At 39.5% G+C, this 16,578-nt stretch overlaps 1 protein-coding gene across 1 annotated transcript in view; it reads right to left on the reverse strand.

Moving 5' to 3' along the window:
- Positions 1-7,659: 7,659 nt before the first annotated feature.
- The window catches only part of LOC121441762 (vomeronasal type-2 receptor 116-like), a 28,725-nt gene continuing 19,806 nt past the window's right edge, over positions 7,660-16,578 (reverse strand). Inside the window, exons 3-5 of the mRNA XM_041643042.1 lie at positions 10,868-11,159; positions 9,789-10,586; positions 7,660-7,701 (exon numbers count right to left, since the gene is read on the reverse strand). Coding sequence (XP_041498976.1) covers positions 7,660-7,701; positions 9,789-10,586; positions 10,868-11,159 — 1,132 coding nt within the window. The remainder of the gene's footprint in view (positions 7,702-9,788; positions 10,587-10,867; positions 11,160-16,578) is intronic.

Here is a 16,578-nt window from a genome sequence, read left to right on the forward strand (position 1 = left end):
ACAACAATTTCCTAAATTGAAACTGCCAGCTGTAGTTTTGATATGAAACTACTTGTTATGATAGAATACAAGTTGTATGCATTAGCTAGTGACTTGAACTGTTTCTTCTAATGAAGATGTCAAGAATTGACACACATACTACTTTTCTGAATGTAATCTCTTGTAATCTTCCGTTCATCCACTTAATTTACAAGACCTGTCTATTGGACATTGCTGCATTGTAGAAGACTTTTTCTTTCTTTAATATACACTCAGATTTAAAATAAACTAAAAGTCTATCTATTGATGTCTGAGTGAATATGTGTCTTTAACTGCCAGTGAGCATTGAAACTAAAGACTCACATGATCCATCCCTATACTTTCTCCTAAATTCACTATATCTCTATTTCCCTTCAAGAAAGTACAGGACTCCAAGAAACAACCACTCTACATGAAAAAAAAATGTACAGTGAAACAAGGAAAAAAGAACATCTTGTTAAGTGTTTCTGAGCAATTTGAGTTTCCCTTTTGAGAATTCTCTGTTTAGTTCAAGACCCATTTAATATTGTAGTCTTTGTTTTTGATTTATAGTATCTTGAGTTCTCCATATATTTTGGATATTAGACGTCTGTCAGATGTGGAGTTGGTAAAAATATTTTCTCATTGTTGTAGGGAGAGGGATGTGTTAGGCTTTCAGGCAGCACCAAGAAATCCATGTAGTAGCTGCAGAAGGTCTCTGAGTGAGCCTGCATGCTGCCTGGGCCGGTTCTTGTGGCACACGCTGGTAGGATTTGCTGAAGGAGCAGGAGGACTTATGGCTAGTACAAGAAATGTCTTGTTCACAGTTTTATCATTTCATTTGTGTGACATGTTAATATTGCTAACGCCTCTTATGAGGTGAAACAGCTCAATGGTTACTTGCATAGCCCTTGAAATGTTACAATTAGCATATCAGATTGTTGATACCTGTGTGCCCTGTTTTAGCCAAAGGGTTGGTAGAATACCATAGCCCAAATCAGAGGCTGGGTCCAGTGGTGATTGGGGACCTGTTTTCTTCTATCTCCCTTTGCCTTGGGGCTCATTATCTTTCTCCCTTCTGTCCATTTTCCTTTCACTGCTCCCTTATCTCGGGCTGGCTGTTGACTGCCAGGCTTTTTGCTATGGGCATGTCCTATGCTCTCTCCACCTTCTTCTCTCATTCTTCCTGTCTTTGCCTTTTCAGCCGAGCCTTCTTTTATTTATTCTGTCTGCCCACCAGCCTTACCTATCTTTTCTCTACCTAGCTACTGGCGGTTCAGTTCTTTATTGGACCAATCAGATGCTGCAGACAGGCCATGTGAAACAAATGCAACACATCTTTTTATCGTTAAACAAACACAGCACAAACAAAAGTAACACATCTTACATAGCTGCAGCAATATTCTGCAGAATAACCAAATGTAACACATCTTTGTGTAGTTAAAATAATATTCAACAACATCTATTTATTAAATTTAGTATTGTTTCTATGGTAATTTATATTGCCTGGCAAATTCAAACCAGAAAACTTATAACATATATTCTCCAAGTAGAAGAAACAGTCTTCATCTCTCTTGAGGGGTTCATTCATAAAAGAGACAGTGACCTCAGGGGGCACTGGTCCATGTGATCTGATTTTCAAAACACTCAGCAAAACTGTGATTAATGAATTCAACTTCTGTGCATTCACCAATCTAAGTCATTTTATCAGAGCATCTAGAATGTACTGTGAAATCTGTTTTTTCTTGCTGGGCTCTGGAGAGCTTCAGTGTGCATTTCCTACCTAGGAATCAATCTGACAGATTCTAAAAGCAAAGTTCTTCACATTCAGCATACTGGAGTTCTGCAGGGTCTGGGTCACTTTTCCCCCTGCATACAATAGAACCAAGGACGGTGTCATGGTGACTGTGCTTTTGTCTCCGTCTTGACTTCTATCGCAGCGATATTGGGGTGCATCTTTTTTCCCAAGTGCATTCCAATTTTATTAAGACCAGAGAGAATCTCTCTTTAAAATATCAGGGAACATTCTTCCTAAACTCATATTTCATGAATTCTGTTGGATCCATAGTTGGTTCATAACCACCAAATATTGGATTCTATTGCAAGACCTATTTCTTTCAGAACAGCTCTTATGGTTTCCTCTCATGACTATTAATGATGTCTACACTATCTCCCCTAATTTGCCTCTCAGCCATTCCTCTCACAAGACCTAGCCAGTAGGTAATACTACGGTGTGGAAGGAACCTTTCTGCTCGAAAATACAAAGTGCTCAAAATAAAGTCTTAGTTATTATTTTACTATCTGGGTGAAAGAATGGTTTTGATGGCAATAGAGTAGTGAGAGGAAAATACAGGATATTTGTGAGAGAGTGAACTCAGGTCTGCAGATGAAGATAAAACAACATTCTACCTTGCAGAGGATGTTAAGAGGATCTTCATGCATGCTAGGAGTTCTAAGAGTTGAACTTAGAAGAGAGAGGAATGATTTGATACACAGGTGAAAAGAATATTATAGGAGCTAGATTGTTGTTTCAGCACTTAATACATGTGCTCTTCTTGCAGAAGACCTTATTCAATAAGCATCTACAACAAAATGCTCTTTTTATTGATTTTATTTATTGATCTCTACATTTTACTCTGCTCACCGTCCTTCTTTTCCCCTCCCATTTAACCATGTCCCATGTTCCCCATGCTCCCAATTTACTCAGGAGATCTTGTCTTTTTCTACTTCCCATGTAGGTTAGATCCATGTATGTCTCTCTTAGGGTTCTCATTGTTGTCCATGTTCTCTGGGATTGTGATTTGTAGGCTGGTTTTCTTTATTTTTAAAAACCACTTATGACGGACTGAAATCTCAAGGTCCAAATCAGGAGCAGATGGAGAGAGAGCACGAGCAAGGAACTCAGGACGGCGAGGGGTGCACCCACACACTGAGATAAATGGTGATGTTCTATCAGGAACTCACCAAGGCCAGCTGGCCCGGGTCTGAAAAAACATAGGCTAAAACCGGACTCGCTTTATTTTTAGCAGACAACGAGGACTACTGAGAACTCAAGAACAATGGCAATGGGTTTTTGATCCTACTGTACGTACTGGCTTTGGGGGAACCTAGGCAGTTTGGATGCTCACCTTAGTAGACCTGGATGGAGGTGGGTTGTCCTTCAACTTCCCACAGGGCAGGGAACCCTGATTGCTCTTTGGGCTGACGAGGGAGGGGGACTTGATCGGGAAAAGGGGAGGGAAATGGGAAGTGGTGGTGGGGAGGAGGCAGAAATATTTAATAATAAAAAACCACTTATGAGTAAGTACATGTGATAACTGTCTTTCTGGGTCTGGATTACCTCACTCAATATGATGTTTTCTAACTCCACCCATTTGAGTGCAAATTTCAAGATATAATTATTTTTTTCTGCTCTCTAGTACTCCATTGTGTAAATATAGCATATTTTCCTTATGCATTTATTAGTCGAGGGATATTTAGGTTATTTCCACATTCTGGCTATGACAAACAATGCTGCTATGAACATAGTTGAGCACATTTCCTTGTGGCACGATTGAGTATCCTTTGGATATATACCCAAAATGTTCGAAAGATTCTGAACTGTGATTCTGAGTTTCATTGTGATATTAAGGTATGGGAATTTCCACAATCTACAGGGGGACATGAGGTGTGAGAAGAGATGACTGAGGCTCTGTTCATGCATATGACATAAGACCCTACAACACTAAGTGTACTATATAGACACAGTTGAGATAGCTTAGTGTTAAGAAGAGGGATTGGTCTCATAGAAGACCTAGGTATGATTTCAAGCACTTATATCATGGCTCACAACTTAGCAAAACTCAAGTTTTAGGAGATTACAACTGTAAAGGCACAAAGATTGCATATGGTGCACACATGTATATGCTAGCAACGCTGTCATATAAGTATAAATAAATATAGTGTAAGGCATGTCTGGGCATTTCAATAGTTATTTGAAAGGATTAATAACTATCAACAAAACTCCAGAGTGTGAAGTCTCAAGAAACCTAGATGTGTTTTTATTCTGTCAGTTGACTATTTTATTCAACTTTTTTTCAGACAATGTATGAGGTGAAAAGACAAATATAAAACAGTTGATGATTGTGAGAAAGACATCAATACACAGTTCCAGGCACAGCCTAGAACATTGGAAATATTTAAGGTAACATCTAAACATAAGTTTTAATATGCTCCCATAAAAAGCATGTCCTGTCTTGTCCCTACCTATATATCCAGAACTCATCCCAACAACGTCAGTTCATCACAGAGTCAGTGATTATGGACATGATACATGTTGATTGCTAGTTTTCAACAGGATCTAGAGAAGAGCAACAAAACTGAATTCCTCATTTCAGTTACTAAAGAATATCTATTACCCTCCACACAGAAGAATTTTCCTTTATTTGTCTCAAACTCTATGTAGTCCATATGTTCTAAATGGGAGAATCCAATGCCCACATTCATCGGTGCAATTTCCCACTGAAAATACATGTTCTCAAAAGAAGCTAAAAGGCGAAACCACAGGCCATTCTCACTAGGAACCCAGGTAGGTGAGTGAAGATCTGCACCTTCCCCTTTTCCCACAGACACATAACCTTAGGCTCACATTGAGCTTCGCTCGGGAACTGTACAGGGTCTCTTTTGAACTGCATAAAAACTCTGTGCAAGGGAGACTTGAGGCAGCATTCTTGCTGATAGGCTTGGCAAACCAAGTTGGGAGGAGGCAAACCTCTCCCATCAGTAGAGTGCCTTGCCAATGGTCAGTCCTTGAGAACACAGATGTGCACTGTAGTTCAAAGGCTCTGATTAGGTTGTGGTTTGTCTTCTGATGAGGTGTTTTTACATAGTATATTATAACAAGAGTTTTTCCCATAACACCGAGCTAGGGCATGGAGCTCTTGAAATTATTTGCAACCAAGTTTCTAGTCTATGAAACTATTTTCATGTATTATGGAAACCTAGCTTGAATCGTGATTTGAGTATTATAAAAAGAGCACTGGCTTTGCAATAAAGTATGCAGTTGTATCTCCTACTCTGCATCCCCTGTGTCCTGATTTCTGCGGCACTACCCAGGGTCATCCATAACCAATGAAGTTGGGGAAGGGTCTCCAAAAGGGAACATCTTCTTCAGCCTTCTCTAGCCCTTGTGCCACCTCCCAAGGGTCCCCAGGAATCTTTCCCTCCTAGCCACTCTACTTAGCTTTATCACAGTCTCAAAAGCCCAGAAGACATGCCTTGCTACCGAAAATGCTGCTGCTGCCAGGAAAGAAGGTAGACTATGTGTAGATCATTAACTCAGCACTATACCTCCTTATGAAAATACTCAGTTTTATCCGCTGTCTTATACCAGACCTCCTCTGATGTCTTCTCTTTACCTTGTATCCTCATTTCAAGAAGACTAAATGAACATATCCTGTTTGAACACTCTTCTTCCTTTCCTTGGAAACACTTCAGACTCCTAGCCTATCCATCCCCATTCCTAAGTGCCATGTCTACTGCCCAGAAACAAAATTTAACTGGAACCCTCACTATTCACACCAATCAGGTCAACAGAAAATTTCCTACCAGGTACCACACACCCATCACACTCTCCTAAAAGTCAGAGAAGAAACAGAAAGCAAGAAACAAAACAGCCACTAATCAAAGAAAAAAAAACAGATATCAGAACCTAAAAGTGCAATCTTCCTAATCCTAGATATCTAGACATCACCATAGAACACAGTGACAACCAGCCAGGACCATATGTCTCCACTAGTGCCCTGTAACACTACCACTGCAGCCTTTAAATATTCCAACATAGCAGAAGCCCAATAACAAGACCTTAATATAGCCTGTATGAATATGATGGGGTTTATTTTAGCTTATGTCAGAAATTGATTTTTTTCAATTTTATTTAGATAATATTCTTTCATTTATTTTACATTTATTTTTCCCCTCCTCTCTTCTGGTCTCCTCCTTCTGCCTATCTACCCCACTCCCCACCTGTTTCTCCTCCATCTCCATTCAGAAGGAGTCAGGCCTCTCATGGACTTGCACTAAACAAGTTTAGGCATGACTAAACTCTTCTCCATAAGTCCAGGCAGGACAAGGTAATTCAGCATGTAGAACATATTATCAAAAGTCAGCTAAGCATCAAGAATAGGTCCTGCTCTCACTTTTAGAAATTTAATAACAGACCAAGCTACACAACTGTCACACACATGCATGCAGAGGCCAAGTTCGGACACATGCAAACTCTGTAACTCTTGGTATGGCATCCATTAGGCTCAGTGAACTCAGGTTGGCTATCTCTGTGGGTTCCCCCATCATGACTAACCTGGTTCAGCCAATCCATCTCTTCTCCCTTTCTTCTGTAGGACTCTCAAGATCAATGCAGTGTTTGTCTGTGGACCTCTGCATCTGCTTCCATCAGTTACTGGATAGAGTGTCTCTGAGAGCAATTAGGGTAGTCTCCAGTATAATTACAGTAGATAGCCAGTTCATGCACACTCTCTAGTATTGCTAGGAGTCTTATTTGGGGTCATTTTGTGGATTCTTGAAGATCATACTCGCACCGGGGTTCTCCCAAACTCTGTAATGATTCCTTCTATGAAGACATCTCTTTTTTTACTCTCATCCTCCAGGCTGCCTCTAACTTACCTCATACACTCGGTCCAATCAAACAACTCCCTCCACTTCCCATCCTTCCATCTGATAATTCCCAACCCCCGAGTTACCCAGGAGAAAATTTCTATTTTCCATTCCCAGTGAAATTAATGGAATCCTCTTGGGTCTACCTTGTTACCTAGACTCTTTGGCGCTGTGGATTGAAGGTTAGTTATCCTATACTTTACTCCTAATAACCACCTATGAGTGAGCATATACCATGTTTGTCTTTCTGTGTCTGGGTTACCTCACTCAGAATGATTTTTTTTCTAGTTCCCATCCATTTGTCTACAAATCTAATTCAGTAAAACACAAACAAGTTGGAAGGAAATTAAAGAAACATTCCAAGACCAATAAATGTAAATGAAGTCAATAATTAGTAAAAGGACCCAAAGTGAAAAATATCAGTAAGTTAAAACTTTAGGAACTCAAACAGGAAAAACAGAGCTAAGATTACCATCAGAATGCATAATTCTAACTCAATTTTCACAGGTATCCAAAGAAAATTATTCAGCTTCATATTGATAAACAACAAATAACAGAATAGCTGAAATAATAATGAATGATAAAAGAACTTCTGGAAGTATCAGCATTCCTGATTTCAAGTTGTACTAAAATCCTTCACTATTAAAAAATGTTATTGGTATAAACAGAGACAAATCAATCAAATGGAATTCACTTGAAATCCTAGATATAAATTTATACAGCTATGGGCACCTAGTTTTGACAAGTCAGAAAAGCATACTTGAAAAAAATATGGAATCTTCAACAAAAAGTGATGGTTCAACTGGATGTCTGCATATAGAAGAAAATAAATATATCCATACTGATCCTCCTGTACAAAACTCAAGTCCAAATTTATCAAACTTTTCAATATAAAAAGAGAAACACTGAGCATGGTAGAAGAGAAAGTGGGAAAGAGCCTCAAAATCATTGGACTGGTAGAATTTCTGGAAAGAAAACAGCAATAGCGTACATAATAGGTCCAGCAACTCATCAATAGGGCTTCATCAAACTGAAAAGCTCCTCCAAGGCAAGCTAAATAACGGGAAAATATTTTTAGCAACTCAACATCTGACAGAGGGACTAATATCCAAAATATATTGAATACTCAAGAGAATATATATATATCAAAAACCAAAGATTGTAATTTTAAATGGATCCCGAACTAACTGAATATTCTCAAAAGAAAGACTCAAATTTCTCAGAAACACTTAACAAAATGGGTTTTTTGCCTTGTCTCACTGTATATTTTATCCCTGAAGAGTGGTTGTTTCTTGGAGTCCTGTACTTTTTTGAAGGGTAATAGAGATATAGTGAATTTGGGGAAAAGTATAGGGATGGAGGATGTGAGTCTTTAGTCTCAATACTCACTGGCTGTAAAATACACACATTCACTCAGACATCAATACAAGGACTTGTAGTTTATTTTAAATCTGAATGTATATTAGAGCAAAAAAAGTCTTCCATGACACAGTAATATTCAATAGCTAGGTCTTATTAATTAAGTGGTTTAATGGAAAATTCCAAGAGATTATGTTCAGATAAGTAGTATGTATGTCAATTCTAGGCATCTTCATTAGAAGAAACAGTAAAAGTCACTAGCTAATACATACATCTTCCATTGTATCATAATAGTTTTTTTCCCCAAAACTACAGCTTTCACTTTTAATTTAGGAAATGTTAGTTCACAAAGATGTTTTCTCCTTTAACTTTTTAAGAGAATTTCTCTCTGGTCTTAACAAAATTATGTAGCACTTAGGGATAAAGATACACCCCAGTAAGCCTGCACCAGAGGCCAAGATGGAGAAGACCTCCACAGCCACCATGACCTTGCCCTTGGTGCTATGGGATGCAGGAAGAAAGTTGACCCAGACACTGCAGAACACCAGCATGCTGAATGTCAACAACTTGGCTTCATTGAATGTGTCAATGAAAGCAAGTAGATAAATGGAAATATAATAATGGTCCTAAAATTTTATTTTTTTCAGGGGAACTAGCAAACATAAGCACAGACAAACATGAAGACACCAATGGTAAGTATTAAATATTCATATGAACATACATACACAGACTCATATTCTTATATAAACACATACATAATACAGGCACACACTGTTTACACATACATACACCTGAACCCAAGAAAGGATATGAATATACAGACACACAGAGACAGACTTATGTACTCACACACAGAGAAAGAGAAACAAAAAAAAACATACACAGGCCCACACACATGTTCACAAACTCATGGATGAATATGCACAAGGAGACATACAGAGATATAAAGAGCCATGCAGGGAGACACTGTCAGAGACAAATTTATCCTCAAATGCAAAGACAGACAGAAACACATACAGAGGAACAGAAACACAGACATACTTATCTACAACACATTCACCAAAAGGCGCTCATACCCAGTAACACAAATATGCATAAGTACAAGCACAACCACAAAAACAGACAAAAAAAAACACATGGACACTTGTAGACACGTGCACTGAAAAATACCCATAGGGAGAGACACACAGAAATACACCCATAGAGAAAGACATTGACACAAGACCAATTTATTCTTACTTATACAGACAGGTAGATATGCAGATAGCTAGAAACAAATATTTAACATCCAAACAGATATACCCAGATGCACAGAGAAACACACAAATATCCACCCATACACTATAAGAACCATCTACTCACACACACGTGAGTTTTCCAGAGGCCAGAGTTGGGGCAGAATCAGTTTAGAACACCTGTGCAAATAATCCCTTACACTGATCACCACATATTTGACAATTAAGGAACAAAAGCTCATCTTTTTATCATGGAGAGAATTAATGAAGAAAACTCCTATGTTTCCAGTATTACAACAGGGGTGAAGATAGTCAGGTGCTCTATAACAGAATCATGGGTTTTCATTGAGAAATTGTGTCTCCCACCCCACAACGTTTGCATCTGAGATTTTCCCAAACCTCTAAATTTACTTCCTCAAGAGGAAAAAAATGTTCAAAAATCTTTCCAAATGGGGAAATATATCCTAACCCACTAGAATGGGACAGCTGAGAATGTAATAAAGACTGATATAGAAAACAATGAATACTATCAAATAGAAATATCACCTTCAGGCAGTTAGGCAAGTGTACTTCCTGATTGCCCATTGGCTGAAGTAGCATCTCATGGTAGACATGGGCCATAGTATACACAGCATTGTATATGTCATAGCTGTCATCACTAAAAGCCATGTCGAATGTCTGTGCAATCAGCCATTCCAGTGAGCTGTTGGATGAGCAGTTCCTCAGTGTCTTGCACATAGAAGCCGAGATCCCACAGTTAAAGTTCATCCACTCCAGCCCTGCCAGGTATTCATCTGAGTATTTGAGAGGGTTCACTGTCTGGATAAAATTTTTAAAACCAGAAATCTCAGCATGGTGGTATGCAAATGCTAGAGTCCCATGGAACAATTCAGGCAAGAAGTCACTCTTACTTGTAGTGACATCAAACTGCGAGGTGGTGACCCAGATTCTCTGTATACCTCGAGATGTCCACATTCTAAAGCTGAAAGATAGAGTACTATCTGTTTCACCATAAATGATAACAACATTTGAGGATGACGTCAAGATTTGGTTATAATACACTTCAGCTCTTGACATGTACATATGCATGTTGATCAGAATCATGTTCACAAAGGCAAAGCAGAGCATACTTTTTTCCATCTCTGTTCTCAAATATGAGAAAAAATGGATACCCTGATCATGGTCTGAGATGGTCAATCCAACCCAGTTCCAACTGAAGTGAAGTATGAGGGAGACCATGGCCAGAGGTAGAGATGTGTCCTCAAGGGCCATTTGATACAGAAAAGGAAATTGTTCACGATCACTCAGGATAGGATGGAAGGGTCCAAAGGTAAGCTGAAGGATCTAGGAAATGGAGCAGCATAATGTAGCATGCACTGCTAAGGACTTGTTAAACACACTTTTCTGCAAAGAGTTCTAAAACACCCTCCTTCTGTTACATCTTCCCTCATCTAAACTTTAAAATGTAAATACAGAAGTCCCCTAAAGTCTCTGAATAGTAACCATGTACTACACACTTTGAAATAAGTGTAGGCTGGTCTCCTCCTCATACTTTTCTTAGCACCTTAGAATGGAACCAATGGAGACAGGGTTTCTTGCAAACCCACAACCACACAAAATCTCACCTGCGGAGGAATGTTGCTGTCCATGGCTTTTGCAACTAGAGAAGATACTACCCAGCTTGGTCCTGAAATCATAACTACACATGTCTTCAAATTTATACAGTTATAATTAGGAGTAATATCATGAGAGTTGATAGAATGTTCAAGGCATCTGTGTAATTGTGGCACAATCTTACACGAACTTGGCATAGTTTCAAATTGGAAAGACATATTTGGTAAAAGATCAGGGTCCCTGATGACTTCATCCAAGGAAAACATGAAGGCCAATACAAACTGAAAGTTTTTCTTTGGTGTTCTGTAAAATGATACAGTGTTTAATAGGACAAAGACCTACAGAAAATCATGTGCAATGAATACAAGGACTATCTGTTAGTGAATGGTATTCCCAACCACCCCTAATGTTTAAAATGAATCTTCTGTGTTGTGATGTTCAGATGACATAAGACGCTAGAAGCTTGAAAAAACTTTAAAATTTCATGAGAGCTGGGCGGTGGTGGCGCACGCCTTTAATCCCAGCACTCGGGAGGCAGAGGCAGGCGGATCTCTGTGAGTTCGAGACCAGCCTGGTCTACAGAGCTAGTTCCAGGACAGGCTCCAAGCCACAGAGAAACCCTGTCTCGAAAAACCAAAAAAAAAAAAAAATCATGAGCGTGGATCTCCAATAAAGAAGATGTGCCATCGTCATCTTTCACCGAGAACCTGGTCCATCTCTGGTTTTTCAGTAAAGAAAAGGCCACAGGCTTTGACCAAAGAGTAAACATGGTCATGATTTCATTCTTAAATTATTGAACAATAAAGATGCACATGATGTGTGAACCATTGAATTTACTGTATTTTCTGTGAAATTAACTGAATTGGCTAAGGCAGTCAAAATGTCTGATGAGTGTAAAATAGTAGGGATAAATTTGGCTCTTCTACTTACAATTATTAATAATCAGTGGACAATATACTTAACATATCCCATTCTATTCATCTTCATCTTTTTCTTTTTGTTTATTGTTTCCCTTTTTCAGGGATAAAATCTTTTTTAAAATATATTTTTAAATGTATTCAAATACCAGAGATGTATTTTGTAAAGATGTATGTCTGTATGCATCTGTGTATATGGACAGTATTAATGCACATTTAGGCCATAAATAATAAATGGATTCATGGTTTTGAATGATCCTTTGTTGTAGACTAGACTCGTCTCAAAGGCATGGTTCTATACCTGCCCCAGGTTCTGAGTGAAGAAATTAAGGGCAGTTACTTCTTTCCCAATATTGTTTGCCTATTTTATGTTTACACCACTATGCCATATATTCAGTCTGGGTGTATCTGACCCACATAAATTTTCCTCTGGAAAATATCTTCCCAGATACCTTTCCAGTTACACTAACATTGGCATCCTACTGGGATTTGTATATGCCAGTATTACATGTTTGCAAAACAGAAGACCTTAGTTGTAAACTGAATGGAAAATATTCATGGAGTTTCATGTAATAAAAATGGGGAAGTAGTCAGTTGGAAGAGAATGATATCAATTTGTGTTTCTATGTATGAGAAGAATAATAATTTCTCTTTTCTCCTAACTCACTGCTTATCGTCTGTCCATTAAATATCAAACATGCATTTTCATTTTGAATAATTCAATCTGAGTTAAATACAATCACTTCACCACTTAGAAATTGTACCACCGTGTTGTTTTTATGTATGAAAATAGGTATTTATCTATATATTTTTTAAATGAAAAATTTAGAATATTATTTATTACCACACAGAAAATATAATATTGAAAATTTCAGGAACTTGCAACAGGAATCTGAGATTAGAACTTGTGAAACTCAAACACTAAGTCCTGTAAACTAAGTATTAAGAAACATCTATGATTTGAGCCACTAAAGTGGTCTAGTGGATTGAAGTTCTGTGATTGAAAACAGCTGTTAACAATTGATAAAATCAAAATATGTAGCCGGGCGGTGGTGGCGCACGCCTTTAATCCCAGCACTCGGGAGGCAGAGGCAGGTGGATCTCTGTGAGTTCGAGACCAGCCTGGTCTACAAGAGCTAGTTCCAGGGCAGGCTCCAAAACCACAGAGAAACCCAATCTCGAAAAAAAAAAATCGAAATATGTATATTTCAAAAGTTGGTAAAATGGGCATAAATTAATTAATAAAAGGACTTACAAAAAACAAGAGAGGTCAGTGTGATTTGAGGGTAGAGAATAAACAACTTAGACATGGAAGGAAAAGACACATGCCTCTTATATAATGGCAGAGGTGAAGCTGGTAGGTACCTCCTCTATCCCTGTTGTATGGTAGTGACAACTATCAAATGCCACAGCTATCACTAAAGCAAGTGACAGCAGAAGTGAGCAGTCACCACTATTAGTGACAGCTTCGCTTTTCAAAGAATGCAAACCTAGCATTTACATTCTATACATTCCTTCTTTACGCTAATGTTTGAGTGAAGAAATGGACTTTGAAATTGAAGCCCAGTGGTTGTGCAGGTATATATGTGAACTATCGAGAAAAGGAACTCATAGGAAGTTCAGAGTGGACAGGTCTCCTACTTCCAATCTTAATGCACCTTTAAAAGTTTTAGTGTGACCACATGCAGAATATCTGAGAGAGTAACTGAAACTCTATGCGCAAACTCTCCACAGCTTGCAGTACCACAAATGTTAGTTGTCCTAGCAATGAACATAGGACCCACACATTGATGGAATGTCCATCGGGTGAGTATGTGGCCATTACCTCTACCCACTTAGGATGACATTCATTGAAACAGAATGGGCTTTCTTTTGATGAGGCATCACCTGCTACTGTGCTGTGGAAACTGCGTAGAGGCAGGCTATATATAACGGAAAAGGTATAGAGTCCTTTTTCACACAGCACCCAGTCTGGTAATTTGGAGGGTGTCTGGGAGAAAAATAGAACATTCTCTGGAAAAATTGAAAGTAGAAAAATAATGTATAGTCTCTAAAAAAAATGTGGTGTTATTTATTTTTGTGCAGGTTGGGAGAAGGGGGCAGAAGATTCAAGGCATTGTTCAGATGTTCATCCACTAGACACCTCATGGAATATCCATGATGACATTTACATAGAAAATACAAAGGCACTTACTCTTCATGCAAAATGCCTTCCAAATACTCCACAGCATCTGTTCTATTTGTTGGACTAGTAAGGAAGGCATGATATGTTAATGAGACTCCATCGTTCTCTTCATTCTGCTTCATTCTCCAGAAGCACCTGGGATGAATGAAACTGGGCTCCTGAGGTAAAATGTTCTGGAGCAAGAAGAACAAAACCAAAGTAAGCATGTTTTTCTGCTCTAAGCCTGGGCAGTTGAATTATGAACTTCCATGCAGATCAGCACATCCAGTCGGCACCTGGTTATCATCACCTGCTTTTATTTCTGTGGCCATATGAGAAGCTACTTATGCATTCACGAATCCTTTCTTTTCGTGTGAGTGCAGTTGTTTTCTTATCCATTGAGAAAACTTTGGCACTCTCTTCCCTGAGGCTCTGCATCTGATTTCCAAAAAACATGTGATGAAATTTGGTTTATAAAAAGATACAAGGACAGTTATGCTAGTTTCATGACATCACTCACTCATTTTTGTGGAAATTATGCCCCTGGGAAGATGCCAGTTTGAGAAAATTTGTTCCCGTGGTTACAATATCAACTTGTTTATGTTAACACCTTTAGAAATGATGTCAGTGGATTTTGTTGGATGATCCACAGTGAGACATTCATCATTGGTTCAGTAGGACTCACAAAGTCAGAATTCATGGCTCTGCCCTGGGAATTGTTTCACCGAGTCCATGTCAGGGAAAAGCAATTGTTTAGAGCAATTGAGCACCACACAGCACACACAGTGGGGCCTATTCTATACAAGTGACAGGTTCAAAATAGCTAACCAAAGCCTATGCTTCCAGTGTCTTGAAAACCAGTAATCAGGCCTAACCCAGAAATTTTCTGCATCCGACTGCTCCAAAACCACCCAGTTCCTCAAAGAACCACGGTTCATTTCCATGTTGAATGCTGATTTTCAAGTATTCAAAAGACTCAGAAAGAAAACCAGACCTGTGTACCTCCTTACTAATACCACACAAGACCTGTCACTCCTCCTCCCAGCCAATCATTTTTTTTAGGTTCATTTTTTTTTTGCTTTTTCTTTTTTTTTTTATTGAGAAAAGGAAAAAAAAAGTACCTGCCTCCTCCCAGCCTCCCATTTCCCTCCCCCTCCTCCCACCCTTCTCCCCCTCCCCCAAACTCCTCTCCCCCTCCCTCTCTAGTCCAAAGAGCAATCAGGGATCCCTGCCCTGTGGAAAGTCCAAGGTCCGCCCCCCTCCGTCCATGTCTAGGAAGGTGAACAACCAAACTGGCTAGGCTCCCACAAAGCCAGAACATGAAGTAGGGTCAAAACCCCGTGCCATTGTCCTTGGCTTCTCATCAGCCCTCATTGTTCGCCATGTTCAGAGAGTCCGGTTTTATCCCATGCTTTTTCAGTCACAGTCCAGCTGGCCTTGGTGAGCTCCCAATAGATCCGCCCCATTGTCTCAGTGGGTGGGTGCACCCCTAGTGGTCCTGACTTCCTTGCTCATGTTCTCCCTCCTTCTGCTCCTCATTGGGACCTTGGGAGCTCAGTCCAGTGCTACAGTGTGGGTCTCTGTCTCTATCTCAATCCATCACCAGATGAAGGTTCTATGGTGATATGCAAGATGTTCATCAGTATTGCTATAGGATAGGGTCATTTCAGGTTCCCTATCCTCAGCTGCCCCAGGGACTACTGGGGACATCACCATGGGCTCCTGGGAGCCACTCTAGAGTCAAGTCTCTTGCCAACCCTAAGGTGGCTCCCTTAACTAAGAATTGTGCTTCCGTGCTCCCCGTCCAACCTTCATTTATCCCAATCCTCCTGTTTCCCCCACGTTCCCCCCTCCTTCCCTTCTCATTTTTCTCTCCCCATTTCCCCTTACCCCCATCCCACCCCACCCCCACGATCCCAATTTACTCCCTGGCAATTTTGTCTACTTCCCATAGCAAAGAGGATAACTATATGTTTTTCCTTGGGTTCACCTTCTTATTTAGCTTCTTTAGGTTCACCAATTGTAGTCTCCGTGACCCTTGTTTATGGCTAGAAACCAATTATGAGTGAGTACATCCCATGTTCATCTTTTGGGGTCTGGGATACCTCACTAAGGATAGTGTTTTCTATTTCCATCCATTTGCATGCAAAATTCGAGAAGTCATTGTTTTTTACCGCAGCGTAGTACTCTAATGTGTATATATTCCATACTTTCTTCATCCATTCTTCCATTGAAGGGCATCTAGGTTTTTCCCAGGTTCTGGCTATTACAAATAATACTGCTATGAACATAGTTGAACAAATGCTTTTGTCATATGATAGGGCATCTCTTCGGTATATTCCCAAGAGTGGTATTACTGTGTCCAGGGGTAGGTTGATCCCGAATTTCCTGAGAAACCGAAACACTGATTTCCACAGTGGTTGCACAAGATTGCATTCCCACCAGCAATGGATGAGGGTACCCCTTCCTCCACAGCCTGTCCAGCAAAGGCTATCCTTGGTGTTTTTGACTTTAGCCATTCTGATAGGTGTAAGATGATATCTCAAAGTTGTTTTGATTTGCATTTCCCTGATCGCTAAGGAGGTTGAGCATGACCTTAAGTGTCTTTTGGCCTTTTGAACTTCTGTTGAGAATTCTCTGT

The sequence above is a fragment of the Microtus oregoni genome, unplaced genomic scaffold (assembly GCF_018167655.1).
Source record: "Microtus oregoni isolate MIOR12 unplaced genomic scaffold, Mior012 000081F_ref0000091, whole genome shotgun sequence".
In the NCBI taxonomy this organism is placed as follows: domain Eukaryota; kingdom Metazoa; phylum Chordata; class Mammalia; order Rodentia; family Cricetidae; genus Microtus; species Microtus oregoni.